At 34.9% G+C, this 12,708-nt stretch overlaps 1 protein-coding gene and 1 long non-coding RNA gene across 20 annotated transcripts in view; one reads left to right on the forward strand and one right to left on the reverse strand.

Moving 5' to 3' along the window:
* The window catches only part of PHF21A (PHD finger protein 21A), a 193,598-nt gene that overhangs the window by 36,668 nt on the left and 144,222 nt on the right, over positions 1-12,708 (forward strand). For 14 of the 19 annotated variants that reach the window (XM_038563466.1, XM_038563469.1, XM_038563477.1 and 11 more), the window contains 2 exons: positions 4,924-4,956; positions 7,091-7,177. In XM_038563466.1, coding sequence (XP_038419394.1) covers positions 4,924-4,956; positions 7,091-7,177 — 120 coding nt within the window. The remainder of the gene's footprint in view (positions 1-4,923; positions 4,957-7,090; positions 7,178-12,708) is intronic. The other 5 variants (XM_038563480.1, XM_038563478.1, XM_038563479.1 and 2 more) reach the window with 1 other exon arrangement.
* Positions 1-12,708, reverse strand: part of LOC119864231 — a 50,186-nt gene that overhangs the window by 1,046 nt on the left and 36,432 nt on the right. The window contains exon 3 of the long non-coding RNA XR_005373480.1: positions 10,918-11,073. This is a non-coding gene — a long non-coding RNA (uncharacterized LOC119864231). The remainder of the gene's footprint in view (positions 1-10,917; positions 11,074-12,708) is intronic.

Raw genomic sequence — 12,708 nt, forward strand, 5'->3', positions numbered from 1 at the left:
ATAGGCTAACAAACCTTAAAAAATATAAATAAAAGGGATCCCTGGGTGGCGCAGTGGTTTAGTGCCTGCCTTTGGCCCAGGGCGTGATCCTGGAGACCCGGGATCGAATCCCACGTCGGGCTCCCGGTGCATGGAGCCTGCTTCTCCCTCTGCCTATGTCTCTGCCACTCTCTCTCTCTGTGTGTGACTATCATAAATAAATAAAAATTTAAAAAAATATATATAAATAAAAATATGTTAACAATTTATATAATATCGATAAAATATTAAATATGTAGTATATTTTATATGTATAATACATCTTATTTAATATAATTTACCCAGAAATAAAGCTATTCTTAAATAACTGGATCATTAACATATATTTCATAAACAGAGTATCACTGTTTCTATCCCTTTCCTAGACATTAGCCGGAATGTGGTCCCAGGTTCAAGATAAACACATACATACAATCAAAAGTGATAAATGATGATGAATTGACTGCTTTTGAATGTTTGGGGTGTGGAAGTAGAAAGGAGAAGGGAACAAGTTTCTCTTGTTTTATCTGAATAGTTTAAGGTTAATTTCTGAAATTGTTGGAAGCACCCTGTGGGCTTTTGATAACTACTAAATTTGCAAGTTGCTTAGAATTAGGGTGGATGACAGCTAACAAGAAAGCTTCAAAGACATACACACATAGTTTTAATTTTTCAAATCTCTGTATTCAGAAATCCCTGCTTCTGCTTTGGATCTGTTAAACTCTTGCTCAGCAGTAGTCTTATAGTTTGCTGTGTACAGGTGGACTTCTCTATGTGAAGTGTTTTGTTTTATGGTAATTTTAAGAAATTTAGTATATAATAAGTTATGCACATTTTATTTTATTTGGCCTTGCTTCTGTTACTAATTGAAGAGAGTAAAAATCTGTTTATAAAATCAAGCAGTCTTTTTCCCAGATGTAAGTATTTTAACCTAGAGTTGTGTTGAATACTTAATTTGGCTGAATGGCAAATGACAACAGTTAAATTCATAATTTGTTCGAAGTTGACATCATCATAAAAGGAATTTCTGGAAAACAATAATCCATCTGAAATTTGTATGGATCGAAGATATTTAATGAAGTTGTATGTGATTTTAGGAGATATTCCTTCTCTCAAGAAATTTGGAGATGGCAGCATTGACATTCTGCTTTTAGTTCATCCTCACAAGATATGAACAAGTCCCAAATAAGACTTACTGGAAGACTCATCTCCTAAATTGAACTAAATTACTAAAAATGATAATTTTTTTTTTTTTTTTTTTCAGAAAGGTAGATTCAGGGTAGAAGAGGAGAGGGAGATAAAGAGAATCACAAGCAGACTCCACACCTAGTGTGGAGCCCGACATGGGGCTGTATCTCAAAACCCTGAGATCATGACCTGAGCCAAAATTAAGAGTTGGACACCTAACCAACTGAGCCATCTAGGCACCCCTAAAAATGAGAATTCTTAAATATTAATTTGCTTTATATTTTTAATTCAAGCATACCAATTTTATGGAAATTATAATTATGAAAAAATTTAATGTTTATTCTGTTTTAAAATCTAATTTAATTTTTTAAATTACATTTTTTGACTCAAAAGGGATATAATGTTCTTCTGAAAGTTATCCCAGTCTCTTAATATTTACGTTGTTTATTTCCCTATATATTTAACTATTTTTTTAGGATAAAGAGCTTTTATATTCATCCTGGATTATTACATATTTCATTTGTGCAATATCATTTATATGTTGATTTATAATATTTCAACTTATAAAACACATGTAAGAATTTTCACTGTAATTACATTTAGAATACTTTCCTATTTGGGGAAGAATGTTAAATATTAACAGTAAATACAAATGATAAACCTTGTTTATAAATCTGATGTTATTCTGGTTGGATGTGTGGTAATCTACATGATCATTGATTGTGACAAGTTCAGGAATGCCAGAAATGATATCAAAGTAGGCACTGGGTGTTAGGTTGAAGCCAAAGCCAGACCGTACATTTGACTAAATATTGGATCAAAAGCCTCCCTTTTGCATTTTGTTAGGGATGGAATTACGGCTAAAATTGAGCTTGCTGGATAGAAGCGTGTTAAGAAAGTATGCTGTGGTGGAAGTATATTTCTGTTCTTTATGGACAGAGAGATGGCTAAGAAAGTTGCGATGTACACATGGTTGATGTTGAGTAAATGTTAAATAATAATGGCCTGTGATGAGTATCTCCCCCTTTTTGAGAAATTGCCTTTTTTATTATTTTTATACAGATTTGATGGAAGCCATATTTAAACTTTAGGAGTATTTACATGGAACAGAGGATAGTATAAAGCAGAGGTTAGCAAACTTTTTCTGTAAAGAGCCAGATAGTAAAATGTTTTGCACCTTTTGAGTCATTTATGGTCTTTGTCACTAGTACGTTGCTGCCATATAGACAAAGCAGCCAGAGATAATATATAAATGAATGGGTGTGGCTGTGTCCCAATAAAACTTTATAAAAACAGGTGGTAGGCTGGATTTGCCAATAGGCTATAGTTTATGCCAACACTTGGCATAAAGTATATCTTTATAAAAAATGGCTCTATTCTTGCAAAAGAAAGTAGTTTAATTTTGATAACACAGTGTTAGCTTAAAGTCATTAGGGATATGGATGGTCTAGTTAGGTTGTCCAGCTTCTCCTATTCTGCCTCTGCTTGTCTAAAATGCAGCTTGACTACTTATAGATAGGAAAGGTGGTTTATTTCCTCCAGGAGTGGAGGCTTAATGTGGTTATCAGTCAGTTTTTAAGTTCCAGTATCATGGAAGAAAACCTTTTTTTTTGGCTTTAAAAAGGCACCTGGGTGGCTCCATTTGTTGAACATCTGTCTTCAGCTCAGGTCATGATCTTCGCGGTCGCTAAATTGAACCCTGAGTCAGGCTCCCTGCTCAGTGGGGACTCTGCTTCTCCCTTACCCTTTGCCCTTTCTCTGTGCTTGTGCTCGCACTCTCTCGCTCCCCCCCCCCACCAAATAAATAAATAAATAAATAAATAAATAAATAAATAAATAAATAAATAAATAAATAAATAAAATTTTAAAGGCAACTTTAGTGTTGTAGCCAACTCTCTAGTAACTAAATTAAAAAAGAAGGACTTTTTTCATTGAAGAATGAGGCTAACCTTTAGGCTGCACTTGTAAGAATGTCTATGTATAAAGTCGCGTTTCAGTTTCACTGAGCTCTTGGAATGTCTTATTACTGTTTTGTAGATTAAGGCCAGGATACAGAAGAGTTACTACTGTCACATATGAAGTAGAATATAGTTCATATATACCTTGTGTAGATGGAAGTTACATGGTTGGCAACCTCAGCGGTGCATAATGTATCTAAGCACCTGAAGTAAGACTCTTGACCAACTACAATAAATATCAGAAATCTTTCACCAAAGAGTGTACATTTTACTCAAGGGACATTTCTTAAGCTATTATAACCTATTTGTTCATCTTAGAATTAGTTCACTGTGCATATCACACAGTAGATCAGAAGCTGCAAATTTGAGTTGGGGTTCAGGGGCTGTTGGAGGAGACATAATAATAGTAACAAAATTTGCTAGCTGATTCCTTGGCATTAAGAAGTAGATTGAAAAATTAAAATGCAAGGGGACCTGGGTGGTCAGTTGGTTAAGCATCTGCCTACAGCTCAGGTCATGATCCCAGGGTTCTGGGATCTGAGCCCTGCATCAGGCTCCCTGCTCAGGAGAGTCTCCTGCTTCCCCTGCTTGTGCGTGTGTGCTCTCTCTCTCTCTGTGTCAAATAAATAAAGTCTTTAAAAAAAAAAAAGAAAAACTAAAATGCAGACATGAGAACTCTTTAAATCAAAGCAGTTTGGGGCCTTTATTGTAAGGACCTATTGTGCTGTTTATAGAATAGTATATTAATTGATGTAATCGTACCTCTGAGTATCAATCAAAGCTGATTTTTTTTTTGTTTGTTTAAGAAGGCAGGTAAGTATATAAGAAGTATTTTATGACTAAAAATTTTTAAAGTACTTCAACATTCAAAGAGAGGGACAGATTTTTTAGTTATATGAAAAATTCTTTTGGGGAACAGCTTATTCCCAGATGCTTTTAGGAATCAGCCTTCTGATATTTTTTATCCTTCAAATTTTTCTGTCCTAGTTATTATCATCTTTGGGCAGTGATGCTTTTAGAAGTTGAGCTAAGTTAGAATATGTCCATTTTTCTTTCTTTTTCATTTATTTGGACTTCTCTTTTCCCTGGTAAAGGATTTATTAAGTATTCTGGTAGCACTCTCTTTCCCAGAGGAACCCAGGTAGGTAGAGTTTGTGTTGTTGTTTCTTCATTTCCTTACTTTCAAATACTAAGCATCACTGTCCCACTGAGTACACCCTCCTGCAGAGAAGGCAGTGGCAGAGTCAGTAGCTGATACTAGCTTCCTTTTGTGGTAAGAACCAAACCAACAGACTTACCAAATCTGTACTTTGCTGTATACAAACAGGCCTGTTTTGTTATGGGAGCAGCTTCTTTCAAGGCCTTTTGGGACTCTATAAACGATGATAACATTTTAGAGGGATGTTTGGCTTTTAGAGCATCCAGCTTGTTTAAATTGCTTTTTTAAAAGCTCCCATCCCCATCCCATCTCCAGATTTGTTAAAAAGCAGGAGTTATTAATTTCAAACACAAAGTGCTAGTTTGATTTATATATATACACACACACACACACACACACACACACACACATATATTATATGGACCAAATAAGTAATCCATATATATTATATGGATCACAGAAGCTTTTGATCTCTTCTCATTGTGTGGTGGTCCTTTTTTTAGGGTGGACTTAAAACTTTAGATTTTGGGGGACAAGTCTGATTAGCCATAGTGGATTAATATGTAAGACTGATGGCTCTTTTTCTCTCTTTATTACCAGAAACTGGTTGCTCAAATGAAGCAGGATCCACAGGTAAAATACTACTTTTACTTATTTAATTTTTAAATTAAAATAATTTAAAATAAAATACCTGTTAGATACTAAAATACAAACCAGGAACTTAAGTTTTGAAAACTATGTTATTTCTAACAGCAATTATTTTTAGCATATTGATTTTCATGTTACAAAGGTTTAGAAAAATCCAGTAACTCTGTTATAGTGTAGTTACTATTTCATCTTTGTTTCTGTTATTTTATGTTAATTTTTTTGAGTATTTTGGGGAACAAATTGAGTTATTACTCTTCATATAGCTTAAATTTCATTTCTGTAAGCCTGCTTATCCAGAATCAGAGTTTTTGAGGCTTCCTGTAGTCTCCAAATTAATGTATATGGCCCCAAATGATTCTTCTCATAGCTTACACAGTACAGATATAGTACAGAACACTTAAATACTTAATTCCACTATGATTAAATAATTTCAGAATAATTTTCAAAGAACTTTTAAAAAATTATCTTTGAAAGAACTCTTAAAGAGGGTTTAAAACTACCTTATATAATAATCCAACAGATGCTACCTTCTGTTCAAATTCTCATAGGAGTTTTTGACTTAGGTTCATCTCTATCCCTGAAGAGGAATCTTCCTAAAAAGTTATCTTGTCTTTGATGATTACATTTATTGTTCAGGTGGTGTCTCTTTTGTAGCCATTAGACAGTGGGTCCTAAGTTTGAAGAGTGTTTATCAGACTTTCAGGATCTGTGTGCCCACAAATCTGTTCACAGAACACTTAGACTTATTATATATGTGGAAATATATATATATATATATATATATGTTTAATACATATATATATATATTTAACTTTGTTAAACATACCATATACACCTCATTGTAAAGTTAAGAAAATTAATTCTTGGATTAAAGAATGGTACTGAAGCAGATTGATTTTTTGGAAGTGGGAAGCATATTCATTTCTTCAAAAACTTAGTACCCAGCGACCTGTTGGGTTTTAACACAGTCCATGGATTCTGAGGGTTGGCATTGATGGCCCACATTGAACTCCTGTTTGACAGTCCTATTTCTTTGAGAAGCTTCTCTATTTTTATTTTTTAAAGTGTATTAAAATTTAAATTATATTTAGGGAACCAAGAGGCAGTAGACCTTAGATTAGTAGACTCTTATATTTAATTTGGTAACCTACATTGTCAGCAACTGAAATATTATTAGAAAATTTTAGCATTTCTGATAGAGCTGGTAGTCATGTAACAGAGCATCTTAACTCAAAAGAATCTGAAGGGGCAGTAGGTTGTTGGACAATCTTGTGAGTGATCTCATTACGGAAGCTTTATATCAAATATAAGAAAGACAATGTAGAGTAAACATGAAGGGGAGGATGTGTGTCCCAATCCTGGCAGAAGACCAAACAGGGTGAATCGAAAGAAATGCATGTGAAACAATGAAGAAAAAGTAGTCTTTTATTGGAATGGTGCTCAGTCTGTTAGTAGGCTGTCCTGCTACATTAAGCATTTGAAAATTTTAATTTTGGATTTTTTTCCCCACTTGAGTATAAAGCAAGCACGCTCAGTGTATCTCATCTAAAATAGTATTCTTTTTTGATTCCTAGAATTTTAGAACTGAGAAAATACCCTGGTAGTCAGTGTGTTAATTTGAATGATGTAGTGTTAAGGCAGTTGCAGCACTGACAGCTTTTCAAATCTAGGCTAAAATAACAAATGTACTCTACTAAATAAGGGAGAGGGCAAGTGGAGAAAAAACTCTTATCTTTATTGATAATGCCATTAAGCAGTGTATGCATACTTATAACTTCCATTTTCTTGCTTTTGTCTGATTAGTGGAGCTTTAGGTTTTCTGTCAATTGATACTTTCTATAAAGAATAACAATATTTCAATAAGAAGGAATACTACTACAGTATAAGATGCTAAAATATAAAACTTGTAATTTGAAACAATTGCAAAGGAACTGCCCCTATTCTAGTGGTAGGAGCTACATTTAGGACCTGTGTATTAGGTGATGATAATATAACTATAGTTTAATGCATGACAAATTTGATTGGCTAAATGCTTAAGATTGCTTCATCATTTGTAATACAGTATGCATAAAGTCTTCTTGCTACTATTCTGTTAACAAATGAAATATCTTTCTCACAGATATTTTTTCTTTCCAATCAGAATGCTGATTTAAAGAAACAGCTTCATGAACTCCAAGCCAAAATCACAGCTTTGAGTGAGAAACAGGTAGGGGCAAAAGGGGGGGGGGCATATTTTTAACATTGTGTTCTAAAGATATGTCTGCTTGAGGCTTCTAGGAGAACTGCTATTTTTCCTTATGTGTGAAAATAAGTGTGGGCAGCCAGACTCAGTTTTAATTTTGTTGGAGCTCTGTTTATCTATTTTTATTTTTGGTTGAAATCAGTGTCTAGAGTATCCCATGGGTATATGTTACTGGCAAATATCTAAAAGCAATGTGGCGGGCTGCTGTTAACTGTGTTAATTAAACTCTGTAGTTTACCCATAGGGGAAAGAGGTAAAGAAAGTTAGTGGGAGTATGTGATAGAGAATCTTGTAGTTGCTGGATGTGTCTTGTTAACCTGTTTTAAGGACTTGAGATGACATTTAATTTATCGTGGAGATTGGTTGTAAATAAATTGCTGTAAATGTAGGTCTCCCATTCTGATTACTGTCAAACCTGTATGTTATTCTTTATTACATAGTGACCTATTATGTGAAAAAACTTTGGTGAAACCTTGTTAGATTTATTTGTATAGAGCAAGAGAAAAGCATCTTGCTTTTTCCCCAAAGACATCTGGAAAGTATTCTTTGGAATTTCTTGTATAATGACCGCTACTTCCCCAATTCAGGCAGCTCCTGCCACCAGGTGGAGTGTGACAATTGACAGAGCTCTAAGTAAATGTCTATGGTAATCTGACAAAGCATTTGTTTTCTTGTTCCTTCCCTACCACTCTCCCTCTGGTTAAAAGGAGCAGCTTTCTATCTTGGCGTAGATGAATGTTTGAACCAAAAGCATAAGGTGATTTACAATTGATAGTTCCTGCTGGTGACGTATTATTGAAGATTTTTGACTAAATAGTTCTTAATAATTGATTTTCGTGTGGTTTAAAAATTTTTTTTTATTGTGTGCTTTTTAAAAACTTTTATTTAGTGAAATAATAATAACGAGTAATTTGTTTCTGGAGATTTCTGATTGTGTTTGTATTGTGTATTCTATTGTGTTTTCATTTAACTAGGGGGAGAAATAAATTTTGAGAACTGTATGGAATGGATACGAGTTGCTAATTGTTCAGAATAGGATCTTTTTCCAGGCTGAGTGAACAACTGCTTTTTTTTTCTCCCCACTCCTGTTCTTTTGTTTCTGTGTTCCCCATCTTGTCTTCTCTAGAGACAGGAGATACTTTAGATTAGGGAATTGCCAAACTAAAATTGGGAGGAGGTAGCATGGTGGAGAACAATTAGTAAGGAAAAATATAAACAGAGTTCATTAGTATGTATTTGGATCTGAAAGTGATTCAGTTCTCTAAAGTCAAAATGATGTGTGTTAGTGAAAGTATTCTAGCTTTAGAATTCTGTTAGCGCCAAGCTTCCTTATAGTTTCAGGGTTAGTTTGACAAGATGCCAATGAATGAGTCACTTTTGCTGAAAAATTCACGTGTTCCAGCAGGGAAAGAAGGTGAGAACTGATTAGTGGAGTTAGGGGGTGGGGGATGCTGTCACAAAGTGACGACAACCTAAAGCTACATTTGGGGAAAATGGGGCAATTGAAAAAATTTACATTTATTTGAAAATTTTGTTTGTGAGAACTGATGTAAAGATTCATTTATTTCTATAATTTTTTATTCTTTAATTTAGTTTTTCTGCTAGGGACCTCACTTAATAGAAAATTGCATCCATTTATGTTTAGTAGTAAGACATTTCATCAAATGGTAAACTCTGTCATCTGAACTAAGTTTGGATTTTAGAAACCAGAATTTTGGGGTGCCTGGGTGGCTCAGCGCTTAAGTGTCTGCCTTTGGCTCAGGGCATGATCCTGGAGTCCCAGGATCGAGTCCTGCATCGAGCTCCCTGCATGGAGCCTGCTTCTCCCTCTGTCTGTGTCTCTGCTTCTCTCTCTGTGTGTGTCTCATGAATAAATAAATAAAATCTTTAAAAAAAAAAAAAGAAACCAGAATATTAAAAAATGGGCTTGGCATCAGGAAAACCTTAGGTATACAAAGTTAACAGAATAGTCAGAAACTGAAATGCAGTCTTGCAATTTTTAAAATACTTGCTAACTGCTTAAAACAACCTTTTTGATAGAACAGAAAATATATCATTTTTAGGTAGTCTAGTACTTGAAGAAAGCTCAGCGGTAAAGTTCAAAAGCTAGGCCTTCCTCAGGCTTATTTCCAACATAAAACATTGATATTCAGTTTAAAATAGTTTTATTTTACAACAAATGCCTAATGCTAAATGCCTAGAATTTTGTTTTTCTTTCTCAAAAGATTTTCTTAGCCTCTGGCAAAACACTGATTTCCTTCTATTTTGATAGCTGAAATCTGAATTACTTTACTCACATGACAAATATTTTAATTTAACATTAATTTTTTTGGTTGTGAGAAAAATGCTAAATATAGCAAAGTTCAAAGAATATCATATTCCACAATTAACAACTTCTAATCCTTTGTTATTTGTTTCTATTCTTTTTATATTATGTGTACTTTTCTGTTGTTACTTTTTTCTATATCTACTTGAAAACTTACACCAGTAATAAATGCATACATTCTCTTTTTTTGCTTTATTAAAAAAAGAACATTGTAGATAGTCATTAATTCTTACAGTGGGCACTCAGTAGTTCTTATTTTTTATTACTACCTCAGTCTTTGATACTTAATCAGTTTCTTCCTCAAGACTATGAAATGTTATGCTCCATTTGGGAAAATACAGTCTTTAGTGAGCATCTTTTATGGCTAAAACTCAGTGAATTTCATTGAATTCTTGGTTAGAAGGTTCCAATGTTTTCTCTCTTTTTTTTTAATTTTATTTTTTATTAAAGATTTTATTTATTCATAGACACAGAGAGAGAGAGGCAGAGGGAGAAGCAGGCTCCATGCAGGGAGCCCGATGTGAGACTCGATCCTGGGTCTCCAGGATCACACCCCAGGCTGCAGGCAGCGCCAAACCGCTGCGCCACCGGGGCTGCCCGGTTCCAATGTTTTCAAACTGTAACTTGAGATTTTTGAATAAACTCTCCATTGCAGATTTTGAAGTTAGCTTCCTGACTCAAAGGGCTTTAATTTGTGGTTGACAGTTTTAACTCAGGAATCCCCAGATTTGATTGGCTAAACAAATTATATGTTATGGAGCCATTAAAAATCATAGTTTTAAAAATATTTTAATGATATGGAATGTGTTCATGATAAAGCAATTGAAAAAGCACATGCAGCTTTTATGCATTATAGTCCCATTTTTGAGTGTGTCTTATGTATCTATGTATGTGGGCATGTAAATACGTATAGAAACAGTTTCATTATGAAATGTTGGAAGGGGATGAATTTACATATGATTTATTTTTTAATGTCTTATGTACATATTTGCTTTAATCCCTACAATAAATTTGTTTCCCTTTTATAATAAGAAATAGACAAGAAACATTATTTCAAAAATTTTTAACAAACTTTTGTTTGTTCCAGGGAGAATTAGCATTTAAATATCCAGTGACGTTCTCATGGTATATGAAACACTCCAATCAGAGAATCCATCTATTTTAAACACTAGTAATACCGAAGTTTGGAAGCAGCTATTAATTTCTTTAACGGGATTCATTCTCGTTCTGCACCCCTCCCTCCTCATTTTGGCATAATTTTTGCTTGTTGGAATAGATATTACGATATTGGAGCCAACCCACCTATTTGCTTTACTGCTCTGCTTTTATTCTAATTCACTGTATAAACAATCAGTCTTAACATCTCCAAATTTGTTACCTGTTCCTGTGATGATTTACGCTTAAGTTACAGCAGTTGCTTCTTTGATTTCCCCTCTGTGAAGAGTTTGCCACCTCACCTTTCTTCACCTGGTACTCTCCTGGCCAGGTGTGTCAGGTCACAGAATAAATGTTACTTCTTCAGGGGACCTTTCTCCTGTCAAAATGGAACAGTTTCTGTTATGATCTCTTATTGAATCCTTCATTTTTCTTTTATAGCTGTGCCAGTTATGATTAGGTTCAGCTGTGAATGACTGAAAACTAAAAATGAAAATGACTTAAATAAAGTAGAATTTTGTTTCTCTCTCATGTGAAAGGCCTGTAGGTATACAGTTAGTAGTTCCACAGTGTTAGGGAACTCAGGCTCCTCCTGTTCTGTTGCTCTGCCACTCTCAGCATGAAGCTTTCACATTATAGTCCAAAATACCTGCTCCATCTGGTAAGAAGGGGGAAAAGCAACAAAAAGCAAGTCCTTTATTTTTAAGGATGCTTACTAGAAGTTGTATGTACCACTTCTAATTAGATCCCATTGGTCAGAACTTAGTTATGTGGCCCCTCCTAACAGCAAGGAAGGCTGGAAGTGTAGTCCATTTCAGGTGGCCATGGGCAGATAAAATTCGGAGACTCTGGTTCCATGTAAGAAGGGGGAAATAAATGCTGAGGATAATTAGCAATTTCTGCCTCAATAGCTTATTGCAATTTGTAATTACACATATGTGATAACTGATTTTTAATATATATCTTCCTGAATAGATCGTTAGTTTCAGGAAGTTTTAGGGAAGATGCTTGTCTTAATTTACTTCTTTATTCTGAGTATAGTATTTGGTATAATATTTAGCATAAAATAATATTTGGTACAGAAAAGCATTTGTGTTTCTTCAGGGAATTATTTTATTCACCTGATCTTTTTCTCTGTTTGTAAATAATTTTTTTAAAAATAGTCTAGTCATCTTTCTTTTGATGCTTTTTAAACTGAGAGTACTATGAACATCTTACATTTTTGAGTGTTTTTTTTTAATTTTTTTTTCTTTAATTATTTATGATAGTCACACACACACACACACACAGAGAGAGGCAGAGACACAGGCAGAGGGAGAAGCAGGCTCCATGCACCGGGAGCCCAACGTGGGATTCGATCCCGGGTCTCCGGGATCGTGCCCTGGGCCAAAGGCAGGTGCCAAACCGCTGCGCCACCCAGGGATCCCAGTTTTTTTTTTTTTTTTTTTTTTTTTTTAAAGATTCTATTCATTTATTCATGAGAGACACAGAGAGAGAGGCAGAGACACAGGCAGAGGGAGAAGCAGGCTCCATTCAGGGAGCCTGACGTGGGACTTGATTCCAGGTCTCCAGGATCAGGCCCTGAGCTGAAGGCGGTGCTAAACTGCTGAGCCACCCAAGCTGCCTTTTTTTTTTTTTTTTTTAAAGATTTATTTATTCATTCATTCAGAGAGAGCGAAGAGAGAGGCAGAGACACAGGCAGAGGGAGAAGCAGGCTCCACGCAGGAAGCCCGACGTGGGACTCAATCCCAGGTGGCCAGGATCACACCCCAGGCCGCAGGCGGCGCTAAACCGCTGCGCCACCAGGGCTGCCCCAGGCTGCCCTTTTGAGTGTTTTTTAAAAATATGTACATAGGTTCAAATATTTAGTGGCCTAGCTAGGTTATAATTAATTATTCCTCTAATATTTGACAATAGGATGTTTCCAGTTTTTTGCTGTTAGAAATATTGCTATGATAAAATGCACATATGAATCTGTTTCTCTCTGATTACTTTAGGATACATTTTTAGGTGT

This window comes from Canis lupus, chromosome 18, assembly GCF_011100685.1.
Source record: "Canis lupus familiaris isolate Mischka breed German Shepherd chromosome 18, alternate assembly UU_Cfam_GSD_1.0, whole genome shotgun sequence".
In the NCBI taxonomy this organism is placed as follows: domain Eukaryota; kingdom Metazoa; phylum Chordata; class Mammalia; order Carnivora; family Canidae; genus Canis; species Canis lupus.